The 13,927-nt window shown below is 39.4% G+C and overlaps 1 protein-coding gene across 4 annotated transcripts in view; it reads left to right on the forward strand.

Moving 5' to 3' along the window:
- The window catches only part of pcsk5b (proprotein convertase subtilisin/kexin type 5b), a 503,063-nt gene that overhangs the window by 7,844 nt on the left and 481,292 nt on the right, over window positions 1-13,927 (forward strand). For all 4 annotated transcript variants that reach the window (XM_068029979.1, XM_068029980.1, XM_068029981.1 and 1 more), the window contains exon 2: window positions 4,983-5,087. In XM_068029979.1, the coding sequence (XP_067886080.1) occupies window positions 4,983-5,087 (105 nt within the window). The remainder of the gene's footprint in view (window positions 1-4,982; window positions 5,088-13,927) is intronic.

Consider the following 13,927-nt stretch of genomic DNA (forward strand, 5'->3'; position numbering starts at 1 on the left):
CCAAGAAAGGTTGTTTGCTGTGGCAAATGGGAATCTCTCACTGATGCAGTAAGGTCTCATGACTGTTTGGGCAATATAGGGGGAATTATATATTGCAACTAATCTGCATACCTATCACTGCATGTTAAAGTAGGGAAAAAGTTCCAGTGCTGCTACCAAATGTCAACCTTGATGAGCAGAAACTATATTATCAAAATACTTGAGAAAGCAGAATGAAAAGATATCAAACATTAGGAATATTTACACAATTTATAATGTAAGTCAAGAAAAAAAGGAAATTTTGAGTAATTTGGGTGGTTCTGTTAGATCTTGGTTCCGAATGCAGAACGTTTCTTTCTTTTATGCCTGTCAAATACTGTTGAATCAGGAATGTGACTTGACTTGCCCCATGATGAAACTAAATGTTGAACATAATTTATGATAAATATGAAACCTGTTACAAAAGAGAAACACAAAAGGGAGCAGTGTATCTGTTCTCTTTTAGGTTATGTGGAAAGATAAATTGCTTTTGGAAAGACGGCGAGAATGCTTTAAGAAACAATTCAAACTGTGGATGGGTTCCTCTTTCATTGCAATTATACCGAGGTGATTTAAAATATGTTAATTGTGCATACTTATACAAACTCCCTTCTGCCATTTATTTCATGGTGCTTTCAATATTGTCATGGTAGTTTTTTTTCCCCGGGAATATGCGGTTTGCCTTTAAGGTTTGCAGATGATCAGTATTGCTTTAAGAACCAGCAAGCCTCAGGAGTTATAGAAAGGTGCATTTTCGGTTGCCATTAGAGACAGCCATTTTGAGTCTGCGATTCAAAGGGTGCATTCTCGTTACCATAGATCCAGCCACTGGGAGTGAGTGTCATGCGGTACATTTGTTACAATTCAGTTTTGAATTGGCTTTTAGTTGAAGACAGTTTGTTCTAACAGAGACAGAGAACACTGTGGTGTCAGCACCTGGAGAAAGAACTCTCAGCCATTTAAACTGAAGGAATAGGATTTTAGTTTGTTTAATTATTATATCTCAAAATTCTAAAACATCAAGCCAAAACACAGATCTCTTGTAATTTAAACTGAAGGGAGGGAAGTTAGACTGTGACAATCTTTTATCCCTTAAAAATTCTAAAGTCAGATTGATTCTGTTGAAAGTGTTTGCAAGTCGTTAATTGTTGAAATTCGCCGGAGAAGGAAAGCAACATTCTGAGGATTTCAAGCAACATTCTGTGAGGACTTCAAGCAACATTGGACTGTAAATTTGCAAGGACTCTCATTTTTTTCTATTTTTAAATGTTTATATCTTCATAGTGTTTAAGAATTTAGTTTTTCTAATTAAACAGTTAGTTTGTTGATTTTAAAGACGCCTCGTTTGGTTAGCCTCATTGGGGGGGGTGGGGGGGTTAATGGATGGTACAGTTTGGCTGGGTCTTTCTTTAATTTGAAAAGTTTTAAATGATATGTTAGGCAATCTGTGGAGTGACGAGATTGAATTATCAATGTGTTTCTCTCATCAGAATCGTATATTTTGATTGGGGGCTTTGATTGAAGCGGTCGGTCGTAACAATATGGTGACGATGGATGGATGGATTTGGCTTAAGTCAGAATTGCATTTTTCACTAATGTTCTAGCAAGATAGTTCAGAGTTATGTGACTCACTGCCCAGAAGTGCTCTCATCTTAATTGATATTGGCACACACGTCTCTATTGGGTTGTTCCTCCCAATACGTACTTTACAAAAAAAAAAGGACCATAGTATTGTGGCCCTTCAATATTAGACAAATCCTAACTGTTACAGATGCTTGACTTGTCCATATTTGCATTGTTTAGGTTCTGTTTACACAAGCTTGTTCTTGTAAGTTGATGGTTTGTTGATATTTGCTACTGGTTGATGCTAATGTACTTGATTTGCTTTATTAATAGGCTATTTGTTAAAGATTAAAAAGGGATAATTAATACTGTATCAACCTAGGCCCCACATTTGACTCGGGAGGCTGAGTGGACTACTTATAGTAGAATGCTTGCTATTCTGTAAGCAGCGCAGCCATTTTTAGTTTCCTTGTGTGTCCACTTTTGTGTGGTAATCTTATCAATATTTTGTCTTGTCATTGCTTTTTACTTCTTGGTAATTCTTTGCTTTTTACTTCTTGGTAATTCATTTGGAAGAAAAATGAGCAAATTGTGAAGTCTGTGGCCACTTGGACCAATCAACACATTGAAGATGAGAAAGTTGATTCTTTCCTTATCCCCCTCCCAATTTTTTTTAGCTGTTCTTGAGATGTGGTTGATGATGGCAAGATTGGATTTATTGTTCATCCCTAGTGACCCTGAGAAGGTGGGAGTTAGCTGTAAATCTGGAGAACTAAATTCACTGCATGACCCTGGGCAAATTACCTACCACCTTTAATAAACTCTTTCTTCCCCTTCATCCACCCTCAATAAAATTATGCGAGAAACATTGCTCATCTATTTTCCTTTATTAAGAATCTGCATTTGATCCTCTTGTTCTTTAAACAATTAGCTTCCCTTGATTCATGTTTCAGTGATCTTTTTTGTGAAATGAGTTACTTCTCAGCAGCAAAGTTGTATCAACAAGTTGATGTTTTTCTTTCCCAGAAATCAAATGTTTTGGTAATAGTTAATCTGTAAGTTTCTGTTTATCTTGTTCTTATCTTTCTCATGGGGCCTCTTTTTGTAAACTAGACGTTGTGACTTAATAGAACCCACAGTGCCATGCTTAAAGCTGCTCTGTCCTATAACTCAATCTAAAGTAATTTGAAAAACCAATATGTTCCTCTTAAGGTTTGTAGATGCCTCAAATAGCCATCCAGACCAGGAATAGCCAAGTATGTGCTAGGATGACTGGCAGTTTGTGCTACTGAGGACACTAATTGGTGTCCCTAGACTAGACTGGGAAATGTTGACCAAGGTTCCTGTTTGATACCCAGTGACTCCAGGTTGTGTGAACATTGGCTGAGGGCAGGATTGCACTTAACTACCATCCCCACAGTCACATAGCTCACCAACACACTGTGCCTAGAATTGTACACAAAAAATTATGATTTGGAACTGAACGACTGCTAGTGCCATTGGAACTATCCAATTTTCAGAGAAAGAATGGTAATAAGAAAATTTGTCAACAATTGAAATCAAATTTGTATCACTTGTTTATGCAAACAAGATAGTCGGTGTTCAGCTCCTTCCACCCTGATACGTTTCATTATTTTGCAAACTTACAAATGCATATGCCTGGCAGAGAACAAACCTGTTATCCTTGCTCTCTCCTATCTCCCAGCTAATTACCAAACCATGTCACAAGGTTACCGGTGCCATCACTTTTGCTGCTAAACTCTTGTGCAGAATCTTATCCAATGCCTTCTGGAAGTTTTGTATAATCAACAACCTTTGATACTCCCCTATTTACTGTCCTGAAGACCACTTCAAAAAATTCAAGTATATCTATCAGATATGACCTGCCCATCACAAATCCATGCTAACTCTCTTTGATCAGTTGATACTTATCCATGTGTTCATTCACTGTCTCTGATGGACTTCAGTAATTTCCGCACACTTGATGTTACTTTAACAGATTTGTGATACTTGGTTCCTCCCTCCTTAAATAATGAAGTGATCTCCACAACATGGCTTTTGAGAAGGTGGATTAGATTCAAATGAAATATCTATCCAGAATGCTGCTTCCCATGTACAGTATCAGCTTGATTAAGACTTTCCAAGCAGTCATTCACAATGTGTTGGAATCGCTTCATTCATATGTGCTCAATGGAAGTTGACAGCAAGGAGCTTGCATCTAGGAGTTTGGCAGCAGGCTCAATTGGCAGTTTGACTGGGCAATCCCTAGGCATGCCGATCTGGATGAGTTGGAAGGCAAACCTTTGGCCCCCTGTCCAGCATGCTTAAAAGAAAAGAGAATCTACAAAAATCCAGAATAGAATAGAGAGCTCCTTGTTTAGGTATAGTGCAACTCACTAGAAAAGTTCATTGAAGGGATTGCTTAGCCTGCTTTATTTTCTCCATTATGAGGGGCATTACAAAATAGATACAAATTCACTATAAATCTGTTTGTATTATATATCTGTTCATATTATATAGCAAATAAATTATACTGACCTCCTCTCACTGGAGTGTTCAGAGCATCTTCTGAAATGTAGGAGAAAAATGGGTGTGTGTTTGAGATTGCAGTATCCTATTTTGAGTTGCATTATGACTCTTATGATTAGATATTGATGAGTAAGAGTGAATCTCTGATCGTAGAACATAGGGTCCACCACCAGAGAGATCAGTCATGCTGAACTCTAAAGAATATCTTGGTAGAGCTGATATGTGCAGTGGACAGTGTGGGGATTTTAAGATATACTTTTGGCATTTCAATCAGATTGATAAAAGTACAAAGATGACCAGTCTAATAGCAGAATCATGTAGGTGTATGCAGCTGAACAACCTTAATTTGCTGTCTTTAAAGACTTCACATGAAGGGCTTTTAAATTGTAACATGTCTTCAAATCTTATGTTGTGTGGAATTTTTTGCCATGAGCAAATTGTTCTTGTTGACAAACCTCACAGAAGTTCTGCTAACAGTCTGAGCGGTGACAATTGACAGTCCCTTTATATTATCACAGTAAGCTGCACTTTTCATGTGCTTCTCGTGATGATTTAAAATTGTCTTGTGTGAAGGCAGCAAGGAGCTCCTGTGACGAAAGTTTTGTCAGTTGTATTTTAATGTGTGCAAGCAAATTCCGTCTCCACTAAGGCTTGAAAATTGCAAAGTCTTCAAAACCAAATGAGCCCATGAAAAGATAATGATGTGTTTTGTATCATGTTGCTTTTTTCCTGTGAAAGATGATCCCGAGGGTCAGGATAACATTTGAGATCACCTAGATTAAATTAAACTGAATAATTTATCCAAGCCAAACAAAAGGTAGTGAATGTTTTGAAGAAAATGTACGCATTGAAATATTTTCTTTCCTTTCCAGATTGGATCCTTGAAAGACTACTACCACTTTTATCACAGTAGGACAATGAAACGATCAACAATTTCTAGTCGAGGAACGCATAGCTTCATCTCAATGGAACCAAAGGTGTGCAGATTCTGGTATTCTTTCTCTTTCAATACAGAGTGGCAGAGATAGGTTGTTTTATTATTAATTAGTGTCATACTAGGAAATGTTCTGTGATTAAGTGCTGAACTAGGAAGAGTTGACTCATGCTATCTGGTAACTGTGAAAGAAAACAATGTTGAGAGAACTGGGTTAAAGTTGGAGAGTGTTCAGTAGATAATGTAGAATAGTGAGATCACTGAGGGGAATGGAGCATTTATTGATTGTATTTAATCAAGGTGACATTTGAATACTGCACCAATGAGTCACCTTAAAGGGTTCACTTCATAATATCTGATGTAAGTAATGTAATGAGTTTGAAAGTGGATGGTATTTCAGCTAATGAAAGTCCAAAAAAGCACAGTGCAAAATTTGACTAAGTCTACACTAGAAAACGCACCTCATGCCACAAATGTCACGTGTGATTCAGTATCACAGTACTGGAATGCACAGTCACCAAACTGCTATTTGGAAGGTATCTTGCAGGTGATGCTGGTTTGATTTCAATAATGTGGAAGATTTGTAACTACAGACATGAGTAAATTGTGAATTTTTGTGCAAGTGTAAAAACATGTGGCATTGCTCCCACATCCAAAAGACTTGCAGGTGATGGGTAAATTGGCCGTTGTAAATTGTCCCTAGTATAGGTAGGTGATAGGGAATATGGGATTACTGTAGGGTTAGTATAAATGGGTGGTTGTTGGTCGGCACAAACTCGGTGGGCCGAAGGGCCTGTTTCAGTGCTGTATCTCTAAATAAATAAATAAATAAAAATAAAAACAATCCTAAAAATTCTAGAAATCTGTACCAACTGTAAGGATTTACGTGTCTGTATAGTTTTTAACTCTTTCTGTCTTGTGAATTATTGCTCCTTTTGGGTGGTGAAATTAGCATTTAATCCCCATAAAATAACTACCATATTAATGACTCGGGCACCTGAATCCGACTCCAATAAAGTAGGAATTAAAGAACATGTCCTTCAATTGGTCTCTGGTCAGCCAAAATCAAATTTAAAACAAATTGAGAAATAGGACATTTCCACTACAATTTAATTTTAGCTGCAAAAGTTGAACTTGAGCCTTGTGATTATGTTACTGTAGGACCTTTCTATATTCCAGTCTCCGGAGCCATGATGGGACCTTGACTTGTGCTAATCAGTGAACTATTTGTACAGCCCTTGAGGTTGAACTGTAGAGTGTTGTTGTCCTATGATTCCATATCCACTATAGATAATGGGGTATAAGCTAAAATTATTTGGGGTATGTGGAAAGTAACTTTAAAAAAAAAATTTTACATTCTTTTCTGTAAAATTGTTGTCACTCATTTATAGCATGTAAAAATGATTTGATCTGAATGAAGATATGGAATACGAGAAACTATAGGTGACTGTGAAGAAATTGATCCATCAGTTTCCTGCTCATTCTATCACAGGACTATAATGCTGTGGTGCTCATTAACTTCCTCAGTTCTCCCTTCCTCTTAAGTTATGCAAGTTTGGGTCTGTAGCAATGCTCAGCCTGGGTTTTAATCATTGGCCGATTATCTTGTCTCTCCTCTCATTCTTTTCAGCCTTGATGATGTACTGCATTATGTATTTTGGCTCTTCACCTAGTTTCTCAATATTCGAAATAAATCTTGCATATCTGTAACCTCAGTCCATTTTGCAATCTAGTTCTAGTAGGGATTTTATAAATCTTGACTCTCTGCATTTGACTGGCCCTAATGCTTCTCAAAAGCTAAGGCATTATGGGAAATGTTATAGTTGCGATGAAAAACATAATTAAAAACTAATTTAGAGACAAAGCAATGTTAGAGAGAATGTCTGAGTCGTTGTATCAGGAATTGATGGTGACTGCCTTGTCCACATGCTTTCCTTTTATCATTTAAGCTTTTTGTTGTCTTGAACATTCTATTTTATTATGTCTGCATGTACTGAGCAATGCTGTCATCTTGAATATTCCTGGGAACAGGCCATTGACATCAGAACACCTTTGCTGGTCTGAATGAAGTGCATGTCAGACTTCAGTTAAAACATGGCTGCTTCCATCGACTAGCTACTTCAAATTTTCCTTGCCATCAAAGGTGTAGACCGAAACCACTTCTTTCACTTCATGGTGCCTCAATTACATTCTTGTCACATGTTCATCTCTTCCCTAATTCCCTCTTTGAGACCCCTCAGTCCTGATATATTCCTTTCTCACAGCAGTGAAATGACACTAACCAAAGTTATGAATAATGTCCTCTGTGACTATGGTGTTTAATTCCTCCTTGACCTTGCCATAGTGCTTGATAAAGTCAACGACCCCATCCTCTTCCAATGCCTCTCCACTATTATTCAAATCTGTGTGACTGCCATTACATGATTCCACTTCCATCTATCTGCAACATAAGTCAGCCTCTATCAGTGGACCAATGCTGCTCTCTCTACTTCTTCACCTATCTTAATGCCTCAACTACTTCTGTCGTACAAAGACTGCTGACCTAACATCCAGTGTTAGATGCATCTTGGCTTCCTCCAGATCAGCCTTGGGAAGACCAAAGCCATTGCCTTCAACATCTACCACAAAACTACTACCTCACTCTGATTTCATCTTTCCTCATTGGCTACTTTCTTGAGCTGTGTTTTCTGAATCCTGTTCGAAACCGAGTTAAGCTTCAGATCCAACATGTTCTATGCCGCAATAACTGCTTAGTTTCACTTTTATGGTATTGCCTTCCACTTCCCATATCCCTCCAATGCTTAAACCCTGATATGTACCTTTTTTGTCACCCCTAGAATTGATTTACTCCAATGCTTTCCTTTCTTCCTCCATAAAGTCTGATTTGTCAAAAAACTGCAGCATATTGCATCCCATTTATTTGCCCATCGCCCTAGTCCTCGCTGATCTACGTTTGGCTCTCTGTTGCCCAATTAACAAGCTTAACATCCTGGTCGTCATCTATATATCCCTCCATGGCATTTTCACACCCTATCGCTGAAGTCTATTTCAGCCCTGTGTCCTACCACTGCTCTGTGTAAATGAAAATGTTTTCTTTCTTGCGCTGTCCCCCATATTCTGGCTGCCTATGCATTTCATTCTCCCTTCACCTGATGGTAGACCCTTTAGAAATGTGGATCCTGCAATAATTTTCTCTTTTTTTAAAAAAAAACCTCTCCAAAAACCTATCTCTTCCATAAAACTTAGCCCCCCAATCGCCCCTTTCCTGGCCTAGAACCCAATGAACTGGAGACACGAGTTCAAATCCCACACCAGCAGTTGGGGAATTTAAAATTCAGTTCATTAAATCTGGAATAAAAAGCTCATCAGTATTGGTGACCATTAAATTACTGGACTGTCGTAAAAACCCATCTGGTTCCCTAATGTCGTTTAGGGATGGAAATCTCCTGCCCCTATCTAGACTGGCCTATCAGTGGCTCCAGATGCAGAGCAATGGTTGACTCTTAACCACCCTCTGAAATGGTCTAGTAAGGCACTCTGTTATCAAATCAGTATGAAAAACTTTAACAATAAAACCAGCATTAACCTAAGGACAGGACATGACACTGGTATGCCCCGCCCAGTCGACACTGCAAAGTTCTCCTTACATCTGGGCACTTATGCCAAAATTGGGGGAGCTGTCCCCACAGATTAATCAAGCAACCGCCTGATGTAGTCATACTAACAGAATCATACCTTACAGTCAATGTTTCAGACTCCTCAATAACTATCCCCAGGTATGTCGTGTTCCACCGGCAGGAGAATCCCACAAAAGGTGGTGGCACAGTGGTATACAGTTAGGAGGGAGTAGCCCCGGGAGTCTTTAACATTGACTCTGGACCCTATGACGTCAGATGACATTATGTCAAACAATGGACAAGGAAACCTCCTGTTGATTACCACCTCATGCCCTCCCTCAACTGAGGAATCAGTGCTCCTCCATGTTGAACAGCACTTAGAAGAAGCACTGAGGGTAGCGAGGGCGCAGAATGTACTCTGGGTGAGGGATCTTCAATATCCATCATCCAGTTGCTCGGTAGCACCACGACTGCCCAAGCTGGGTGAGTCCTGAAGGATATACCTGTTGGAGCTTGTGGCAGGTGGTGAGAAAACCAACGGGAGGGAAAAACCTGTTTGACCTCATCCTTTCCAATCTGTATGTCTCAGAACTCACCAAGATTCCTTTGACAGCCCCTTCCAAACCCGCGACTTCTACCTAGAAGGACAAGGAGTCGATGCATGGGAACGCCACCTACAAGTTCTCCTCCAAGTCCCATGCCATCCTGACTTGGAACTATATCACCATTGCTGGGTCAAAAACCTGAAACTCCCTCCCTATCAGCACGATGGGTATATTTACAGCAGATGGACTGCAATGGTTCAAGAAGGCGGCTCGCCACCACCTTCTCGAGGACAATTGGGGATGGGCAACAAATGCTGGCCTTGTCAGCCATGCTCTCATCTGAGGAACGAATTAAAAAAAAAACTATTGATAGGAGTGACACAGCACAGTCCTTGTGGAGATGAAGTCCCTTCTTCACACGAATTGTGTTATGTGGCACTACCACTGTGCTGAGTGGCATAGATTCAGAACAGATTTAGCAGCTCAAAACTGGGCATTCTGGAGGCACTGTGGGCCATCAGCAGCAGTAAAGTTGTATTCCACCACAATCTGTAACCTCATGGCTCGACATATCCCTCACTCTACCATTACCATAAGTAAGGAGATCAACCCTGGTTCAATGAGGAGTGTAGAGCAGCATGCCAGGAACAGCACCAGGCATACCTGAATATGAGGTGCCATTCTGGTGAAGCTACAACACCGGACTACGTGCATACCATCTACCACCTTAAACATTCACTCATTCCACCACCAGTGCACAGTGGCTACAGTGTGTACCATCTATGAGATGCACTGCAGCAACAAGCTAATGCTTTTTCGATAGCACCTCCCAAACCCACACCCGCCAACGACTAGAAGGATAAAGGCAGCAGCTGCATGGGAACACTACCACCTACAAATTCCTCCCCAAGCTGCACGCCATTCCAGCATTTTCTGTCTTTGTTTCAGACTTCCAGCATCTGCAGTAGTTTGCTTTTGTATTAGTGTTTAATTCACTGCCACTTCTCTTCCAGGAATGTCTGCCTTAAGAATTTCTGCTCTTCTCTCTGGGATTTCTGTTTGTCTCTTCTACCTTGGTCACCTTCATTGCTTTCTATCATGATTCTTGTGTTTGATCAGGTAACTACCAAAACACGCTTTCAAAGCCGCATCGCCTTCCTCAGCAACTGTCTCCAGAAACCTTTTGTCATTTAATCTCTCCTGCCTTCCACCCTATCATAGACCTTCCCCTTTTGTTCTTTTATCTCCCCCTTCTACTTTGACTTGTTCAAAACCTATTCCATTTCTAACTTCAGCCAGTTGTGATGAAAGGTCACAGACCTGAAACATTAACTTTTGATTTTCTCTCCACAGATGCTGCCTGACCTGTTGAATATTTCCAGCATTTTCTGTTCTTCTTTCAGATTTCCAGCATCTGCAGTATTTTGCTTTTGCATATACCATCCCGACTTGGAAATATATCGTAGTTGCTTCATCGTTGCTGGGTCAAAAACCCGAAGCTCCCTACCTAACAACACTGTGGGAGTACCATCACCATGCAGACTGCAGCAGTTCAAGAAGGTGGTTCACCACCACCTTTTCAAGGGCAGCTAGGGATGGGTAATAAATGCTGGCCTTGCCATCGATGGCCGTATACCATGAATGAATTTTTTAAAAAGAAGTTTGTTTGCTGACCTATGAAGTGCCTTAGGACATTTCTTTTTTCATTAATCTGTGGTATATAAATGCAAATTGCTGTTCTCAACACCTGAGCTGTTGTTGGAGCAAGCATGGTAAATCTGCTTGCACTTTAGAAGAATGCACGCTCGAATTTCGTATGCTTTTAAATACCCCTTTAACAGGCACAACAAAATAAGCGTCTGTGCAATTTTTTTTTGAAGAACAATTATTGCGCTCTAATGGTGTCTGAATGCAATGAACAATTCAAGCTAAATGGCTCTAACCTTAGTTTGAATGAAGCTAATTGATATAGGTAAATTTATCACTTGAACTGAGACTGCACACATACAAAGCTATTGTTCTTTCTCAACTGTATAATTCGTCGAGTTTCAAGTTTCCTGTGTGGACACTTCAATTTGTGGAAAGCAGTAAATATCTAAATAGAATATTTTAATCCAAGTATTAACTTGATATGTTTTTTGTAGTTTGGTCTCTCTTTCTTTTTAATTACATCTCCTTCCTTTGCTCTTTTGAGTTGCTCATGCCATTAAACTTTTCTATTTTGCAGTCATTGGCAGTCCTGAAATAAGTGAGATACTGCAAACTGTTCTGGTGTACATTAATTCCTGAGATACAATGCTGGTCTCTAACTATCTCTTGCAATATTGCCTTTGATGACAAACATTTAGCTGCAGGTTGAAAGAACATTTTATTTGGTCTTGTGTTTCTGGTTTTCACAGTTCAATGTCACAACAGATAGTGGATTTACTGAGCAATCAGGGGACCTGAAAAATTTGGCTTGGTCTTGGCTGAATGAAGGAAAGAATAACCGTATGATGTAGTTATTCTTTATAGAGGGAGAGAATGATTTGTTTGATGATGGCTGTTCAATTTATTAGTTCTGTTTAGTTATCTCATGCATTAGAAATCTCAAACTAGAATTGTGACAGTTTCTACCTGGTTTCTTTGCACAAAATGTAACCTCACTAAACAAAGCCTCTAATTGAAAGAGAAAAGATTTAGATAATTATTCTAATGAGTACTCCTGAAATTGTGGCTCCTATAATTTAAAGTCATTTTCCACAGCTCATTTAAGTTGTATGAACAGCTAATCAGCAGAAGCCTTGTGTCTTTTAATCTAGACTTAGTTGTTGAGAATTTACTGACCATTTCCCTCCCTCTTTCAAAGCTCTTGTGATAGATCGTGGCTGCCCATAACCCATTAAATGTAATGTTTAATGTGTGGTTGGGGGGCACAATGATGTTTGAGAAGAGATGTGGTTAAGAGGGATGGAGCAGGATGGCAGCGTACTGTCAAGAGGGTGTGCATTGTTTTTCAAAATAAAGTGTTACCTCCCAACAAGTTTGACCCTTTTCCGCCCCAAAGAAACAAAAAAGCGAAATATTTTAGTCTTTTCATGGACCGCCATAATACATGTTGTGCAATGGAGCAAAGAACTACACTCAAATATTGGGGAAACCCTTCACACCCAATATCAAAACCCACTGTGAATTCACCATTAAAAATAGTATACGTCTCTAAAACTTGTATTTGGGAAATTGGGAAAATTACCTTTATGGCTCTGGCATCCCACTGTTTAGACTGCAATAAAATGATAGTCACCTAATATTGATCTTGGAACTATGAAGGACATGGTGAAGATATGGGTTAGTATGCTGTTACAGATCACCAGTGTCTACTTATAGCTCCAATTACTCTGTTAACTTTAATAGCAACACCATCTTGCTTTAATAGAGTGCTTTTCAATGTAGAAAAACATCCCAAAGTGCTTCAGAGGGGTGAGCAAAAAATTGGATGATGAAGCGAAGAAGGATGATTGACAAAAACATGGTCAAAGAAGTGGGTTTTTCTTGAGGGTCTTAGAAGGCAAAAATTGGAGAAACAGAGGGAATTTCATGAGCAGTCAAATAGGATACAAACAGCCTGGGTCAGAAGGGTATGGAGTTGGTATCAAAGGTGTTTGTGCAGGGGACAAAGACAATGACTTTGATATTCTGAATGTTTACCTGGAGGAAGTTATGGCTTTCCCAAGATTGGATGTTTGCCAAGCGGTTGGATGACGTGATTAAGAGGTAGAATATATGAACATACGGAAAAGACTTAATGGCGATAAAACATTGGGCAAAATAAGGGGAAAATAACCCTGGAAAATTGCTCTCCAACCCCCCTCAACTGATTACAACCAGTTCAGGAGTTGACATTGCCCAACTGTTACCTATAAATACAATTAACTTCTCTATGGTGCAGTCAAAGAGCTGAGAGCAATTAGTGTACAAGTGGAAGCTGATATCATGGCTTTGCATGATGTCACCAAGAGGCAGTATTTAGATGAGTACAGGGAAGGGGCAAGGATAAATCTTGGGGGCTCCAGACGTTGCTGTGGGAGAAAGAGCTATAACTGGAGATGCTGTAGCCATGAGTTTTGATAGTTAACAGTGAAACCAAGCAAAGGCAGTACCAAAAATGCTGGTCAATAGAGGGAAGACATTGAAGGATGATGATACACAGAGGCCAATACAGGAATTGGAGTAAACCATTTAGCTCCTTGAGCCTTTTCCGCCATTCATTTAGATCACAGCTGATCTGTACCTCATTCCGTTTACCTGCCTTTTGATCCATATCTCTTGATACCTTCTAACAAAAAAACCTGTTGCTTAACAATTTTAGATAGCACCTTTTATCACGGTAAAACATCAGAAGGTGTGTTATCAAATAAAATTCACGAGTGACTCACCTAAGAGTTATTAAGACAGGCGGTTTAAAGCTTAGTCAGAGGTGGGCTTTTAGGAGGGTCTTCAAGGAGCAGAGAGGGATAATCTTGAAAATTTAAATTGACCCAGCACCTATACTACAGTATACAGAGGCAGCAATCCCTGCTATTGGCATAGGGAGTGATGTTTATCTGGAGATAAGCCGTGGAATTTTTAAAAACCAAAATTCATACTAGTTAACTTTGTGTTGTTTGGGAAATCTAGCCACTAAATATAATGGACCTAAGACTGAGTTTATTGCAATCCTTGATGAATACAAATCCCTTCAG

This window comes from Heterodontus francisci, chromosome 4 (genome assembly GCF_036365525.1).
Source record: "Heterodontus francisci isolate sHetFra1 chromosome 4, sHetFra1.hap1, whole genome shotgun sequence".
NCBI classification, from domain to species: Eukaryota; Metazoa; Chordata; class Chondrichthyes; order Heterodontiformes; family Heterodontidae; genus Heterodontus; species Heterodontus francisci.